The 16957-nt window shown below is 45.2% G+C and overlaps 1 protein-coding gene across 10 annotated transcripts; it reads right to left on the bottom strand.

The window, feature by feature from the left end:
• Positions 1-11904: 11904 nt before the first annotated feature.
• On the bottom strand, positions 11905-16605 carry LOC125544432 (uncharacterized). 10 transcript variants are annotated; one of them, XM_087547381.1, is made up of 8 exons: positions 16458-16605; positions 16258-16364; positions 16106-16142; positions 14758-14793; positions 14231-14302; positions 14033-14141; positions 13380-13478; positions 11917-12544 (listed from the first exon to the last, which is right to left on the bottom strand). In XM_087547381.1, exons 3-7 carry the CDS (start codon positions 16106-16108, stop codon positions 13396-13398), a joined length of 303 nt encoding a protein of 100 aa, XP_087403507.1. In that variant the 5' UTR covers positions 16109-16142; positions 16258-16364; positions 16458-16605; the 3' UTR covers positions 11917-12544; positions 13380-13395. The 10 variants fall into 10 exon arrangements, 2 of the variants coding, with proteins under 2 accessions (XP_087403506.1, XP_087403507.1); XR_015619104.1 differs by having other exon boundaries at positions 11905-12544; positions 14690-14793; positions 16258-16604; XR_015619105.1 differs by having other exon boundaries at positions 11905-12544; positions 14700-14793; positions 16258-16604.
• Between the last annotated feature and the right edge of the window lie 352 nt (positions 16606-16957).

The raw sequence follows: 16957 nt of genomic DNA, 5'->3' as shown, positions 1-16957 counted from the left end.
TCACTGTTTGCCGAAGTAGTTTACAATCAATATGCTCTGCTTAAGAAGCTTCCTTGCCCTGTTCTGCACTCAATCTGCTTAGCTGAGATGGCATGCCAAGGCTGATTAGTTGCTAAAATATCCTGCCACATATTTATTGTGACATAGATTGCCATGGTCTAGTAGCTAATCTGTTGGGTGAAATAGCTCTACACCGTTTTATACTCGATCTTTGTTGCTGCGATGGCTTTCGATAGTTCAATGGCTGTGTGCTCGACCTCATTGACTGCTGAAACAGCCTGCCATAATTTAGGACTCAAATCTGTTTGCTGAATTAGCTTTACATATATTTCATTACTTAGATCTGCTCGTCCAAATATCTTGCCATAGCTTTAGACATCGACCTAGGTATTTTCTTCTATACTTCATAAAAAAGCATATATGTTTTTCCTGTAATATCTAGTAGAAGAACTAATTTGTATGTCTAACAGATGGACAGGACTTGGATAACTTCTGCTCGAAGATTCTCTGCTGCATATGTCGAGGGGGTTGAAAACTTCATGAACTTTATCAGAGTTGAGTACGGTGGTCCGAAATCAGATGTGCTCTGTCCATGTAGCAGTTCTATGAATTCAGTTACAAGACCCCAGTCAACTGTGCAAAATCATCTACACTTGTATGGGATGTTAGTCACATATACTAGGTGGGTTCATCATGGTGAAGCTGTGAATGTCAATGTTATTGACTACGTGGAAGCAGCATATCACCATCTTGATCTGCCTGATGCTCAGGTGGAAGAGTAAGAGGAGGAGGTGGTGGCGGAGCCAGTGAGTTTGACCAACATTGAAACAATGCTACGAAATGCTCGTGCATTCCGTGAACTTTCACCTGCGGAAGAAAAACGGTGGGCCCGCATGTTGGAACAATGCAACGTCGCTGTCACCCCAGGAAATAAGCTGTCAGTATTCTCAGCTATGGTCACCTTTCTTCAGGTGAAGACATCTGAGCGGATGACCAACAAATCATTCGATGTGATGTTGGCTACTTTTCGCAAAGCTTTCCGAGATGCGTCTGAGCTGCCACACACCTATAGTAAAATGAAGAATTTCCTTCGTGCAGTTGGAATTGGATATGATATGATCCATGTTTGTAAGAATAATTGTGTTCTGTTTCGGAAGGATTATGCCAACTTAAGTGAATGCCCGAAATGCAAATCATCAAGATGGAAAGATGGCGATGCTATGAAGAGGATTCCTCATAATGTTCTGAGACATTTTCCAATTACACCAAGATTGCAGAGGTTGTTTCATGATGCTGAAACAAGAGAGGATGTACTGTGGCATTCTAGGAACCAGGAGTACAGAGATCAGAATGCAATGAGCCATCCATCACATGGTAGTGAGTGGAAAAGCTTCAATCAGAAGCATGAAAAGTTTGTTGCTGACCCGAGAAACATTAGACTTGGCTTAGCTTCAGATGGATTTAACCCATTTGGCCACCAGAGCGCCACATATAGCATGTGGCCAGTGCTTGTTATCCCTTACAACATGCCTCCAAATGTCTGCACCAAAGAATCAAACTACATGATGGCCTTGCTCATCCCAGGTCCAAAAAGTCCTGGAAAGGATTTTGATTTGTTCATGGATCCTCTTGTGGAGGAACTTCAACATCTATGGAGGGGTGTTCTCACTCGAGACCTATATAGCATCCCACCAGCTGATTTCTTTTCGCGTGCTGTTATAACTTGGTGCATCCATGATTATCTGGCTTTGGGCACTATGTCAGGGCGAACGACACATGGTTACAATGCATGTGTTCGCTATGACATGAATCCGCTGTCATACGCAATACTTAGCAAGATCTGTTACATTGGACACCGCCGTTTCCTTGCCAAGGACAAGCCACATCCTAGAAAATACTGAAGACATGTGTTCAATGGAAAACATGAAAACCGTGATGCGCCAAAAAGGCTCACCGCCGATGAGTTGCAAGTGGAATTAGAGAAGGTCAGGCATATTACACCAGGAAACCATCCTGATAATGGTAGCGGGAAAAGGAAGCGTGGCAGGGCAGAAGATAGATTATTGTTTACCCGCAGGTCCACTTTGTGGGACTAGGAGTATTGGAAAGATTTGGATCTGTGGCATAATCTTGATGTGATGCACATCGAGAAAAATATATGTGACAGCATTATCGGCACACTTCTTAATATTGAAGGCAAGACGAAAGATACCTTAAAATCTAGGATTGATTTGACACACCTGGGTATCAGACATGATTTGCAGGTGCAAGATGAAGGTAAACCACGGGATATGGCACCAGCTATGTACGTCTTGGACAAGGTAAAAAGAAAAGAATTCTGCGAGGTCCTGTCACGTGTGAGATTCCCACATGGATTTGCTTCCAACCCTGAAAGGAGAGTTAGTGCAGAGGGAAACAAGGTACAAGGGTTGAAAACTCATGACTGCCACGTCCTACTTCAAAGGGTTTTACCTGTTATTCTTAGAGGATTGGGCTACCCTGACTTATATAGAGCAGTTGCAGAGTTGGGACAATTCTTCAGGGAACTCTGCAGTAGAAATATCAGGATAGATGCTTTGGAGCGTCTTAGAGACAAGATACCAACTATCCTATGCGACCTCGAGAAGATATATCCTCCAGCCTTCTTTGATGTGATGGTGCATTTGGTTGTTCATCTACCTGATGAGGCACTACTTAGAGGTCCAGTACAGTATGGCTGGATGTACCCTATTGAAAGGCGGCTAGGCACTTTCAAGGGCTATGTTAGGAACAGAGCTAGACCCGAGGGTTCCATTGCAGAGGCCTACATTGCTACAGAAGCATTGACATTCTGCTCAAAATACATTGAAACAGCTGATCAGCTTAGCAAAGAGGTGGATGAAGACAATCCCGGGCTCAATGTTTTCGACTATTCTGTTCGAGTTACAGGGAAGAGTCGACAAGCGGACAAACCTAAAGATTTGGACAAAATGGTTTGCTATGTGTTGAATAACTGTCCTGTGATACTACCTTATATCAAGTAGGTACTGCAACTTATACATCGTAATCTACTAAACTTGCAGCACATTCTTATACATTTAGATGTTTGACGCGATCACTATGTTGTGCAGCATCTACAAAAAGGATTTACTAACGCAAAATCTAAGAAACATTGACAAACTGGTTATGGCATGATTTGCGAAATGGTTAAAGAGCCATGTAAGCTTTTGAATTGCACTGTCAGTTTTTTTAATATATTGAGTACACAAGATGATCAGCTTGTCTATTTTCTAACCATAGGTTAAGAAGATGCGGGAGGATGGGCAGGCAGTTGATGATGCCCTTTACTCACTAGCAATGGGTCCTGATACTCGGGTAAGACATTATGAATCTTGCCTTGTTGGAGATGTGCGCTACAACACCCTTGCACGAGATGAAGGCAGGAAGACACAAAACAGTGCCATCATGAGCACGAATACGTATGACAAAGAGACAACTGAAATGTATACTAACATAACAGACATTGTTCACTTGCAGTATATCTCCAGTTTCGAGGATCATCGGTGTGTGGTTCTGTTGTGTTGTCGTTGGTATAACCTGTTTTCCAGGATCGCAAAACCCAGAGCTGATGGTTATTTCAAATCCATCAATGTCAAGGTGGCATACCAGACCAACGAGCCTTTTGTTTTGGCAAATCAAGCAACACATATTTTTTTCTTGGAAGACACATTTGCATGTAGCGATGACTGGAGAGTATTGCAAAGGTTTGAGCAGAGGAATTCGTTTAATGAAGTTGCATAACAAGATGATGCTTACACTGCTCCTGATGTACAAGATAACACAGATGTTCCTAATATCTTTGAGAACCATCACGTCAATGACACCAGTGAAAAGATTGCCCGTCGTGCTGTGGACATACAAAAGTTGATCAAGAAGAAGTCAACGTTCAAGGACGTTGAGGACGAAGAAGAAGATGACACCATGGGGAATTATGATTCAGACTGATACACATGGCGAAGATGTTGACGCTACTGCTGCGGATGATGATTACATTGCTTTTGTCGTATTTGCCTGTCAGAAGACGTTTTTTTATCTACTATGTGAAATTGTGTTTGCTATGACAACTGAAACCTGATGAACATGTTGTTTAGTATTTTCCTATCAGAACATCACTTGTTATGTATGCTGATTTGTGTTTGGTGATTGTATGACGACTAAAACATGATGACATTGTTGTTTAGTTGTACTCATATTCGGCTGTGAAACTTGAATTTGATGACATAGTTTGCTGTTGGACTGCAATTTGCTCGACGTCTTCGAATGAGAATAAAGCTGACCCGACAAGGCCTCTGCTAATTTATTTATTTATTACCAAAAGGGCCTCTGCTATTTATTTATTTATGAGCAAAAGGGGATACCCCTGATTTCCGTTAATAGAAATCATTAGATGTTCACAACACTACGCCCAGCCTGCTACACAGTTTTCATTCATTACTAGTTTCAGCAAAGTGCTCATGTCATAACCACTGAATACATCACGAGTGCTACATACACTGCAAATAAAGAGACAATCATCCTACAGAGCACATCGATTTTGCCCATTATCTTCACAAGCTCTTTCATCTCCTCATTGCTGTCAAGGCCGTTCATCAGCTGTTGCTTGGCCATGATCAGAGGAACTGCATCTTTAACCTTCTGCTCTACATCTTCCTCTTCTGTCGTTCCTTCAGTTACTTGTCCAACACCCCAACCTGCTGGTATTGGGATTCCTCGGCTAACCAAGTAATCAGCATAGTTGCACTCCCCCACATCAGCAACTTCCTAGAAGTACAAATCACACGAATCTTTCCTTTTCTGCACGAATCAAATTGGAAGATCATTAACCAAATTATTAAAAAAATCAGCAACTGAAAGCAGCAGAACAACACTTAAACATATTGTTACCCCATGATTCGAGCATTTGTAGAAGACTCGGCCAGGGTTGAGGATTGTGGTTGAGACGTGACGGATGACTCTGCGTGATTTGCAGCAGTGGCACCACACCAACGGCATCGGGTTGCGATGAGCAACCGGCTGCGGTGCGTGTGCCGGCGGGGGTGTGCTGAGACCCACATGCGATGGTACGGGTGGCGACTTGGCACATATTTGGTTGTTGCCTGCTGAAGAGCAGGTGGACGAGCAGCCAACGGACATGGTTGCTGCGGCCAGAGCTTCTGATGCTAGGCAGAGTAAGTAGAGAAGAGGAGAAGCGAACGTTGGATATGTCAGTTTCATTACTTGCAGAGTAGCATAGCACCATATATAATCATAGTCTAGGTTTGGATTCGAACCAGCTATAGGAGCACGTCTCTCTTGTTTCTGAAACTCAGCAACGTCTCTTTACCAGCTATATCTTCGCACGCAAGGAAGTGCCTCCTTATTACGCACAAAAAAATGAATACTCCCCCTGCCAGCTGGAACCCAACATCGTGGGAGGCTGACTTGTGGGCCTACCAAGTTGACGGGGATGGAGGGCTTTGTCAACTTAGGCAATATGAACGATTCTAGCTCCAGTTACCATACGATGTTCGTCCAACGGCAGTAGTGCTTCTTCAACCTCTGGTCTTCTTGCTCCAGCCGCCCAAACCAGCGCCGGTCGTGCCGCATGCTCCTGCTTCCCATAGCTGGCTGTGATGCCATGGAGGCCTCACCGCCCCCTACTACTCCCACCGCTAGCCAGGGCATCCCTCTACTCACCCACGCCCCCTGTTATTCTGCAGCGACGGCAGCCTCACACCGCAGCCGAACAAGTGAACCCTCATACTCCTCTCCACGTGGGCATCCACTGCCATGTCTTCCCCGGCTCCGCGTCGTCCCCTTCCTAGGCCTCGCCGTCGTCCACCGCCTTGGTGCTCTTGGCGTGGCGTGGTCAATGTGGTCAACGACCGACTTCCATCGGAAGAGTACTATACGTGGAGAGGCTGACAGCTGGGTCCATGGCCATGGCCCAGTTTTTTTTGTGATTTTCCAAGTAAGTCGCTTTGTCAGGCCTGTTGGGCTGCAAATCTTTCAAGATGAGGAGAGCTTCAGTCGGCTGGCCGAGAAAATGGCCTATCAGTAATGAGAAATGGGTTGTACATTTTTAAAACACATCAAACTGGCAATTAGTTTCAAATTTATTTATTTTTCATTTCAAGATTTTAAATTGCATTGATTTTTATGCGTGGAAAATTTGTTGGATTTTATATTGATATATATTTATTTTTTAAATCAGTTTGAATGTGACTCGAAATTTCGGGATTAAAAACAGTTCGGACCGCACCGAAATATGCAAAATTTCATATAATTTTTTAACTGTGGCCACAATATGGGCTGTAATGCTAACAAAAAGAATATGGGCTCCAAAAAAACCTTAAGAATTAGCAAATGGGCTGTAGATTATTAGACATAATGGCAGATGGGTTGTATGATGTTTTCCACAGATTTGAGGCTTTCCTAAAAAAAGGTTGAAGCACAAACAGTGACTGTTGGATGTCCATCCAACGGCCGGCGTGCTTCTTCAATCTATACTCTTCCTGCTCCAGCCGCTCAAACAAGCGCCGGCGGGACTGCCTGCTCTCTCCTCCCCGTGGCCGGTTGTGCTGTCGCGCAGGCCTCACCGCCCCACCATACTCACATCGCTGGCCTAGCCATCCCTCTACTCACCCACACCTGCTGTTATTCTCCGGCGATGACAGACGAACCAGTAAACCCTCGTACAATCGTACTCTCCTCCACGTGGGAAACAACTACCGAGTCTTCCCTACCTCTGTGTTGTTCCCTTCCTAGGCCTCGCCCTCGTCCATTGCCCTGGTGCTCTCGGCGCGGCCTGGTCAACATGGTCAACAACCGACATGCATCTGAAGTGGACTGTACGTGGAGAGGCTGACAGCTGGGTCCACGGCCGCACGCGAGGAAATGCCTCCTTATTACGCGCAAAATAATGATTCCTCCACCTGACATCTGGGACCCACCAAAAGGGCCTCTGTATTTTGCGAAAAAAACGTTACCGCTGCTGACAGCTTGGACCCACCAGCTATATCTTCGCACGCAAGGAAATGCCTCCTTATTACGCACAAAAAAATGAATACTCCCCCTGCTAGCTGGGACCCAGTATAGTGGCAGGCTGACTTGTGGGCCTACTAAGTTGACGGGACGGAGGGCTTTATCAACTTAGTCAATATGCACGATTCTAGCTCCAGTGACCGTACGATGTCCATCCAACGGCCGTAGTGCTTCTTCAACCTCTGGTCTTCTTGCTCCAGCCTCCCAAACTAGCGCCGGTCATGCCTCGTGCTCCTGCCTCCCGTGGCCTGCTGCGATGCGGCGGAGGCCTCACCTCCCCCTACTACTCTCACCGCTGGCCAGGCCATCCCTCTACTCACCCACACCACTTGTTATTCTGCGGCGACGGCAGACTCACACCGCAGCGAACCAGTGAACCCTCATACTCCTCTACGCGTGGGCATCCACTGCCGCGTCTTCCCCGGCTCCGCGTCGTCCCCTTCCTAGGCCTCGCCATCGTCCACCGCCCTGGTGCTCTTGGCGCGGCGTGGTCAACATGGTCAAGGAATGACTTCCATCAGAAGAGTACTATACGCGGAGAGGCTGACAGCTGGGTCCACGGCAGCCGCAAGGAAGTGCCTCCTTATCACGCGAAAAATTATTATTCCTCCACCTGATGGCAGGGACCCACCGGACGTGCCACCATATTTGGTGAAAAAAACATTTCCCCCCTGACTGCTGGGACCCACCGGACGGGCCACCGTATTTCGCGAAAAAACGTTCCCCCCGCTGTCAGCTCGGACCCACCGGAAGTGCCTCCTTATTACGCACAAAAAAAAATGAATACCCCCCTGCTAGTTGGGACCCACCTTGGTGGGTGGCTGACTTGTGGGCCTACTAAGTTGGCGGGGATGGAGTGCTTTGTAAACTTAGTCAATATGAATGATTCTAGCTCTAGTGACCATACGATGTCCATCCAACGGCCGTAGTGCTTCTTCAACCTCCGGTCTTCTTGCTCCAGCTGCCCAAAGTAGCGCCGACCGTGCCGCATGCTCCTGCCTCCCGTGGACGGCTGTGCTGCCGTGGAGGCCTCACCGCCCCCTACTATTCCCACCGCTGGCCAGGCCCTGTGGCAACGGCAGCCTTACACCGCAGCCGAACCAGTGAACCCTCGTACTCCTCTCAGCGCGGGCTTCCACTGCCGCGTCTTCCCCAGCTCCGCGTCGTCCCCTTCCTAGGCCTCGCCGTCGTCCACCGCCCTGGTGCTCTTGGCGCGGCGTGGTCAACATGGTCAAGGAACGGCTTCCATTGGACATGGACTGTATGTGGAGAGGCTGACAGCTGGGTCCACAGCCGCAGCAAGGAAGTGCCTCCTTATTACGCGCAAAATAATTATTCCTCCACCTAACAGCGGGGACCCATCGGACGGGCCATCGTATTTCGCAAAAAAAAAACGTTTCCCCCTGACTGCTGGGACCCACCAGCTACATCTTCACACACAAGGAAGTGCGTCCGGGCAAAAATAAATGATTCGCCCCCCTGACTGCTGGGACCCACCAGCTGCATCTTCGCACACAAGGAAGTGCCTGACAGTCGGGACCCACCTGGTTGAAGCATACGTAGCGTTGTCATTCTGGTCGCGAATGTGTACATACATACTAGTCGATGTAGAGGCGCGCACGTGTCGTAGTAGAGGCGCGTAGGTAGCATGTACACGTACGTAGAACGGCCAGTGTGCAAGAAAGAAAATACAGCCACATACGTACATACGGGCAGGGTCTCGAACGCCTACTCACGCATACGTACGGCCAGGGCTCATGTACATGGCTGGGTCGGAACGGAGAAACTGCATCGTCGTCATGTTCATGGGGAGCCAACCGGCTGGGTCGGAACGGAATGCGTCATCGTGTTCATCGAGAGGGCTTGGATAGAACAGCCGATGGAAACGAGGCCTGGGGTACCGCAAAACGGAGGAAACGACCTTGTGTTCGACCGGCCACGTTCAAAACGGGATCCTGTTCATCGGGAGGGGTCTGGCATACCGCAAAACAGAGGAAACGGTCCTCCTACGGTCGAAACGGGGGTCCTGTTGATCAGGAGGGGTGTGGCGTACTGCAAAATGGAGGAAACAAACTTGTGTTGGAGCGCTACGGTCAAAACAGGGGTCCTATTCATCGGGAGGGGTGTGGCGTACCGCAAAACGGGACTCCACGGGATACTGTTCATCTCCACCGTCGACCCCCTCCAGCCTCCACGGGCTACTGTTCATCCACCGTCGACCTCCTCCAGCCTCCACCTATGACTGTTCATCCACGGGCTCCTGTTCATCCAGCGTCCACCGCGCGCTACTCCACCGGCTACTGTTCAACCAGCCCTCTCCACGGGCTCCTATTCAACCACCCCTCCACGAGTTACTGTTCATCCACGTAGCCTGCAGTGCAATCGCTCGGGTTCAGTTAGAGCCCAACGCCTTGCTCGTGTTCAGATAGAGCCCAACGCCTCGCACCCACGCGCATGCGTGTACGAGAGACACGCGCATCGCTCGGCCTCGACCACCCACCGTAACCGGGAACACCCCGATATTTTCCTCGCCCTCGCTTCTACCACGGTTTTTTCTGTCATGGATGACCCAAAGAATGTCATGCAGCTGCGTCACCGGCCTGCCCAGGACGAAAAGCCCACTTTCTATCATGATTTTTGTCATAGAAGTAGGACCCCACCACATCTATGATGATACCGGGTTTTGTCACAATTATTGTCATAGAAGTGTCATAAGTATGACAGAATTTTTTTTCATTCGGCCCAAAATGTCACGGATGTGTCTTTTTTTATAGTGGGCCTCGGAACACTGAGACTGAAAGGTCGGGCGTGAATCATATAGTAGATATGATCAACATAGTGATGTTAACCATTGAAAACTACTCCATATCACGTGATGATCGGACATGGTTTAGTTGATATGGATCACGTGATCACTTAGATGATTAGAGGGATATCTATCTAAGTGCGAGTTCTTAAGTAATATGATTAATTGAACTTTAATTTATCATGAACTTAGTACCTGATAGTATTTTGCATGTCTATGTTGTTGTAGATAAATGGCCCGTGCTGTTGTTCCATTGAATTTTAATGCGTTCCTAGAGAAGCTAAGTTGAAAGATGATGGTAGCAATTACACGTACTGGGTCTGTAAGTTGAGGATTATCCTCATTCCTGCATAGAAGACTTAAGTCCTGGAAGCACCGCTAGGTGCCAAACCCGCTGCTGGAGCAACACCGGATGTTATGAACACCTGGCAGAGCAAAGCTGACGACTACTCGATAGTTCAGTGTGCCATGCTTTACGGCTTAGAACCGGGACTTCAACGACATTTTGAACGTCATGGAGCATATGAGATGTTCCAGGAGTTGAAGTTAATATTTCAAGCATATGCCCGGATTGAGTGATATGAAGTCTCCAATAAGTTCTACAGCTGCAAAATGGAGGAGAATAGTTCTGTCAGTGAGCATATACTCAGAATGTCTGGGTACCACAATCACTTGACTCAGCTGGGAGTTAATCTTCCAGTTGATAGTGTCATTGACAGAGTTCTTCAATCTCTGCCACCAAGCTACAAGAGCTTCATGATGAACTATAATATGCAAGGGATGGATAAGACGATTCCCGAGCTCTTCGCAATGCTAAAGGCTGCGGAGGTAGAAATCAAGAAGGAGTATCAAGTGTTGATGGTCAACAAAACCACTAATTTCAAGAAAAATGGTAAAGGGAAGAAGGGGAACTTCAAGAAGAACGACAAACAAGTTGCTGCTCAAGTGAAGAAGCCCAAGTCTGGACCTAAGCCTGAGAATGAGTGCTTCTACTGCAAAGGGACTGGTCACTGGAAGTAGAACTGCCCTAAATATTTGGCAGAGAAGAAGGATGGCAAAGTGAAAGGTATATTTGATATACATGTTATTGATGTGTACCTTACTAATGCTCGCAGTAGCGCCTGCGTGTTAGATACTTGTCGGGGATATACCCTGCGGTATGACCCGACTGAAGATATGACCCGACTAGGAGTTGATGTTTCCATTGGTAACCCGACAGACACAGGCATGTAACCCGGGAGACACAATCATGTAACCCGGCAGACACAGTCATGTAACTCGGCAGACACAGTCATGTAACCCGGCAGACACAGTCATATGAGCCAGATAGTTAAGCAGATAATTAAGTCAGACAGTTAAGTTAGACAGTTAAGCCGGACAGTTAAGCCAGATGGTAAGTCAGATTGTAGGTTAACACTTAAGAAGCTCGAAACATTAAAGAAAGCCCATGGAGAGAAAAACAGAATAGTTAAGTCTTAAGTCCGAGTTGGACTCTACATGTAACCCGCCCCTTCAACATATATAAGGAGGGACAGGGCACCCCAAGAGGGGGAGGTTGAATAATCATTAAGTCTAGACACGACTAGGAGAGCCGGAGTTACGGTGACTCCCTCATGACGATAATGAGACCTAGCCACAAACAACATGTAGGGTTGTTACCGGATGATGTTTCTTGGGGCCCGAAGCTATCTAAATCTTCGTCTTGCGTGTTGCGTTTCTCGATTCCGATCAACCCCTTCAAGCTACCGCATAGATGCGTTGGCCTCACGACTAAGTCCTCACACTAGGACATCTGCCGTGACATTTCCACGACAGTTGGCGCCCATCGTGGGGCCCACGCACGGTGGTGTTGAGTTCTTGGAGGGATCTCTCTCTCAAGGATTAAGAAGTTTACAATTTTCCGGATGAAGACTAGTTGGTTGCAAGTCAAGCCGCTGTCATAACCCGGATTGGCTCTTGAGATTTTCTTTTTCTTTCGTCACGCTACCTCGGCTCCGAGTTAACCCAGGGAAAATTCATCGCCGGACAGCTGATGTAACGTTAGCAGCCTTTATCTTCGCAAGTTGTTTTTGTAGGCCATGGTCAAGATTGACAAAGGCAATTTTTTGTGGGTCCAAGAGTTTTTCGGATTCGCCTCCTAATCAAACTAGTTGACTGCCCGTGCGTTGCCACGGCTCCTTATGCTTTTCGTCATCTCATATAGTGCAGACATAAGGCATGTCAAAGATCACACAAATATAGGAAATATAGACATGTAATATTCCAAAAACAATAAATTTGATTTCGCTTCAAATGTACTCATAGAATAATATAGTTGGACATGGCATACGCATAGGACAGGTATCTATCTGATTATCTTGTACTCCCTATGATCCATAATAAGTGTTGTGCTTTTAGTTCAAACCTTATTATAGATCGGAGGGAGTATTAACTAAGATCTACTTGAAGCGCTCAGAACGGAGGGAGTACATTTTCTTGATGAAACATAATCAACGCTGCATTTTCATTGATATGAGGATAGAGAAAACCAAGTACAACTGGTTACAAGAAAAGGAGAACAGCAAAAGACCAGCTATAGCGGCATGGCAATAACGCCAAATAAAAGGATTATACATTAGAGATAAAGAGCGCTAGACCCTCTGTTAGGGTTGATGGCTGACTGGTTTTGCATTTTTCCTGAAATAAGTACGAAGAAGTATGAGCTAAATATGGTAGACTGATTGTTTTGGCATTTTTTACAGTAGCATGTCAAACTTGGATAGATGAATATCCTTCATCTTTTAAGGGTGAAACATAAGTTTGGAACTTTTCAAGTTTCCAGTGCTCCACAAGAACATCCATGATAGTATGAGCACTCTGGGTCAGCTCAATGCATACAAACAAGCATAACCATGGTTGTGAAAATACCAACTGCTCATTTTTATGCTTTTTAACCAAGCTATCAGATAGACTATAGACTTAAATGGATAACAATTAATAATTTTACAGAGCATATATTTTGTTTTCTTTGCCCCTTGTTTTATGCATAATCCTTACAAACAAAACCACAACATCAGAACTTCATTTACATTCAATCTTTGCAGACAATATTAGCCAATTGTAAAGACCAAAGGAACACCATTATGATATCAGGACTGTTCAAGTCAGGCTCGGAGAACATTTTATAAGTGCACCAAGTAAAGAACAACATCGGCGGGACTCCATTGGCACCATAGGACAGTCCAACACGCGCATACTGCGTTGCTACACAAAACTATAGGGAAGCACAATATTTTCCATCTTTATATATTCTGTTGTCCAGTTCAGCAGAAATAGGAAAAAAACATGACAACAGAATATATAAAGATGGAAATGAATACCTTGCTAGCAAAATAATATTATTAAGTGCCTAAGCAAACTGATGCTTATTTTCAATTCCTGTTTAATTATTTTCAAACACAAAAAAGTTCTAAAACTGAATCAAAATTCCACGTTTAATACTGTAAGACTTGATCCAGATCAAATCACGTACCATAAAAAGATTACATTTACCCAACTTTCCTAGACTCTGGAGTGATGGGCCCTTCTCTTCTGCGTAAATTTTCATACCCTATGTCTGTCTCCAATTTGGCTACAAAGAATAATTTACTTCGAATTAATTTGCATTAACGTACATTGAATAGAAACAATAGGAAATAGGTGAAGATGGCGAAAAACAAAATTCTGATATTGTGCATTAGGAGATCATCAACAGTATAGAAGGAAAAAAATGGTCATTTAAATATCATCCAACCTCAGTATGATACCAGATTCCGTAGCAGTTTGCGGTTATATCATCAATAGTGACTATTGGAAGCATCTTACAAATATAGGGAAGTTCTTGAAACAATTTCTGGCTTTGTATGTGGTTTTACATATTAAGAAAATTGATTTTTTCTGGCAACATAATCTCTTCCTCTTCTTAAGACCATGTTATAGAATACGAGCACACAAGACAACAATACAAGCAAAGTAGTAGAATGGTAATATCAAGTCAGGCCATTCCAAGAGTAAGGGCAATGCAAAGGCACAAAACAATGTTATGTAGTTTCAATAATGACCAATCTACCAAGAACATACTTAACCAATATAGATCCACAGATAATCATACTCGAATGAAAAAAAATGTCATGTGAAAGGTGATACCATTTGATGTTACCACATGCTCTTTTGGCTCCAATGTTGGTATGGTACTGGCCTTGGAAAGCATTGTAGCTAATTGGGTGGATGATTCACATATGAACATATCAGCTGACTGTTCCACAACAATTATTAAGATTACAAGCTCAGTTACAAATTTTCAGCAAGACCTATATCCACATAGCTGCTTGAGAAAATACATACATTTCCCCCAATATTAGATAGGTGTTTTGTATACTGTGACAGGTAATGGTCAACTGCTTTTGAGCCCTTAGACTGTGATTCATAAAATAAAGAAAAATAGTTAGTGCTACCATATCAGGCAATAAAGATTTCACATAGGCTGCAACTTCAATTGTTTGAGAAACTGATAATCCTAGGATAGTTTTGGGAGTCTATGAAGGTTGGTGCAGATAATCCCAATCTACACAATGGGTAATGCCAGTAAAAGATAGATCGATTGGACTCACATAAGCTGGCACATAGTTTACTATGATTAATCACTCTGTGATGAGAGTCATAAACACATATTGTTGGCTAGTAGCTAGTATTGTAGGAATAGAAACTTAGTTTGACCTTGTATCAGGTGATTTCGTTGCTACCTCATGTAGCAAACCAATCATATACATAGGTATATAACGGAATGGAAAAAAGTAATATAACCGAGCAAGACCGGATATGTAGGACCCAGATCTAGTTTTGATGTCAATTATGTTGTGGCCGCTGCCAACCTTGAAGCAATGATCTTTCTTGAAATTCTTCGAGTTCTGCATATGAAATAAGATTTAGAATTTTGACAGGGTTTATATAATTAGGGGCAAGCCAGGCAAAGGATAATTTTTATTTGAGAAAGTGACAAGAATTAATGAGACAATTTTGATAGTGCATTAACATGAGGTAGATATATGTAGATAAAAGATTGGAAAAGATAAGCTATGAAACAGTCCACAATAGACATGTTTCTGAAACCATGAAACAGTAGCAATCACAAAAGCAACAATTAAATACTTTAATGCTGAACTCAGTGTAAATTCTCATCAACCGTAGACATCTGAATACCTTGCATCACTTTATTTGTTTGCAAAGTAGAAAGTTTGAGCAGTTAAACACTTCCAACTTTATATGACAAAGTTTATGTTTCTCCTGTGGCCGTCCACATTTTCTCAAATGAAGATGCATTCAGCAATAATTTGCAATAAATTTGATATCTAGATAACAAAGATATGTCAATTTTTTTCACAAAACAAATATTTCTCGCTTTCTCAATTGTAACTACATTTACACATGTAGCAGAAAAAGTGGGAGAAATACTGAAGCTACTACAGTACAAGGATATTAGTGGTAGCACCGGCGGAACCTTTATTTCCGGCAAACACGCTCGATCGACAGATGACAGGTGCAATAAGTAACTGAAAGGAAGAGTTCTCTTTGATGTTGGGCTGTGACTTGGGTCATGCCCTTGCCTGATAGCTGCACATACGACACACACACACACACGACGTACCGGACCAGTCATCACGAAGGTACGAACAGGAACAACAGAACACAAACCACGAGCTCAGGCGCATGCCACGCACGAACCCCGGCGGGCTAGCGGCTAGTAGCAGGCAGCGGGAGTGCTGGTACCGGATGCCAAACTGGACGGTCGAGGCGCACGCCGTGGCGCTAGAGGCCAGCAGTGAGGAAGTCTCACGTGCTGTAGTATCGGCTGCCCTACCTCGAAAAAATTTGGTCCTCCGCACTGATGAGCGGTAGCATGCTGACTAAACAGCTCATGAAATTCTAGTCCATTTTACCGGCATCTAAAACAATAGTACTTGCCTATATCTTTTTTTCTTGTTTATAACTATAGGAATTGTGAATGTATAGTCTTTACCTTGGCTTTAATTATCCTGCGGCCATCAAACACACTGCATATGTCTCAGTTGAACAACAATACACTACAGAAGAGTACTCCTTTATTTTCTACTTAATCTAAAAACCATTCAATCTTCACTAAAACTGCTTTCTGAACAACATTAATAATGTCATAACAAAAGTTATGAGGGCGAACGAACCATGCTGTGCTAGTGTGCTTACCATGGCAAAGAAGATATCACGATAAGGCAAGCAAGATCTGAATTAGAAAGAACCCATCACGTACTGAAAATTCGTGAGTGTGAGAGCACACCTGCTACACGCACAGGTAATGAAGACAACGGCAATGGAGGAGAAGATTGAGATCGACGCACCTGTGACGGCGTTCTCTACGGAGCCAATATTCCGGTCGTTGGACCTCAACGCGACCTTGTACGCCACCTGCTCTTCCAAACGAGCCCTTGCCAATGGCCGCCGCCACCTGCGATGAGTACGACGGGCCGCGGAAGCTAGCATGGATGACTGGAGGATGATGGTGACGGCAGGAAGAAGTGGGCGAGATGGATCTACCTACCCTTTCCTATGGTCGTCATGGGAGATGAAAGAGGAGGCCGGCGTTGCCAAAAAATTTTGGGGAGAGAGAGATCGAGAGGGGGTTGGGGGTTGGGGGAGATAGGGGTGTGGGACGTGCGCGAGTGGGTCGGCTGTTGGATGAATCTTGTACGTGGGCTGAGCTGCCTTTTTTTGGTGTGGTGCGATCGTGGCCCTCGCGCGCGCGACGTGAGAGTTTTACGGTCGCTGGGTTTTTCCCTCTAGATTTTTTTCACGCGAGGGATCGTGCGAGGGGGAAGATGGTTGTCGTAGGTGGGAATAAGGAGGTCGAACCATCACGACGTTCGATCCTCCTTTAATAGTAGAGACTATGACCCGGACGCCTCCGATTCCGCTGTTCTCCACCTCGGTTTCGGCCGCGGGTCTCCGTGGCTGGCGAGTCTCTGCTGTTGTTTTCCTCGCAAGTATCTCTCCGCCGAGCTGTTAAGACGCCTCTACTAAACCAGTCTGCGCTAAGCCAGA

Source organism: Triticum urartu, chromosome 3A (genome assembly GCF_056163025.1).
Source record: "Triticum urartu cultivar PI428250 chromosome 3A, HENAU_Tu73, whole genome shotgun sequence".
Classification (NCBI taxonomy): domain Eukaryota; kingdom Viridiplantae; phylum Streptophyta; class Magnoliopsida; order Poales; family Poaceae; genus Triticum; species Triticum urartu.
Note: the sequence above shows the minus strand (reverse complement) of the source record. Positions and strands in the feature narration are given on the sequence as shown.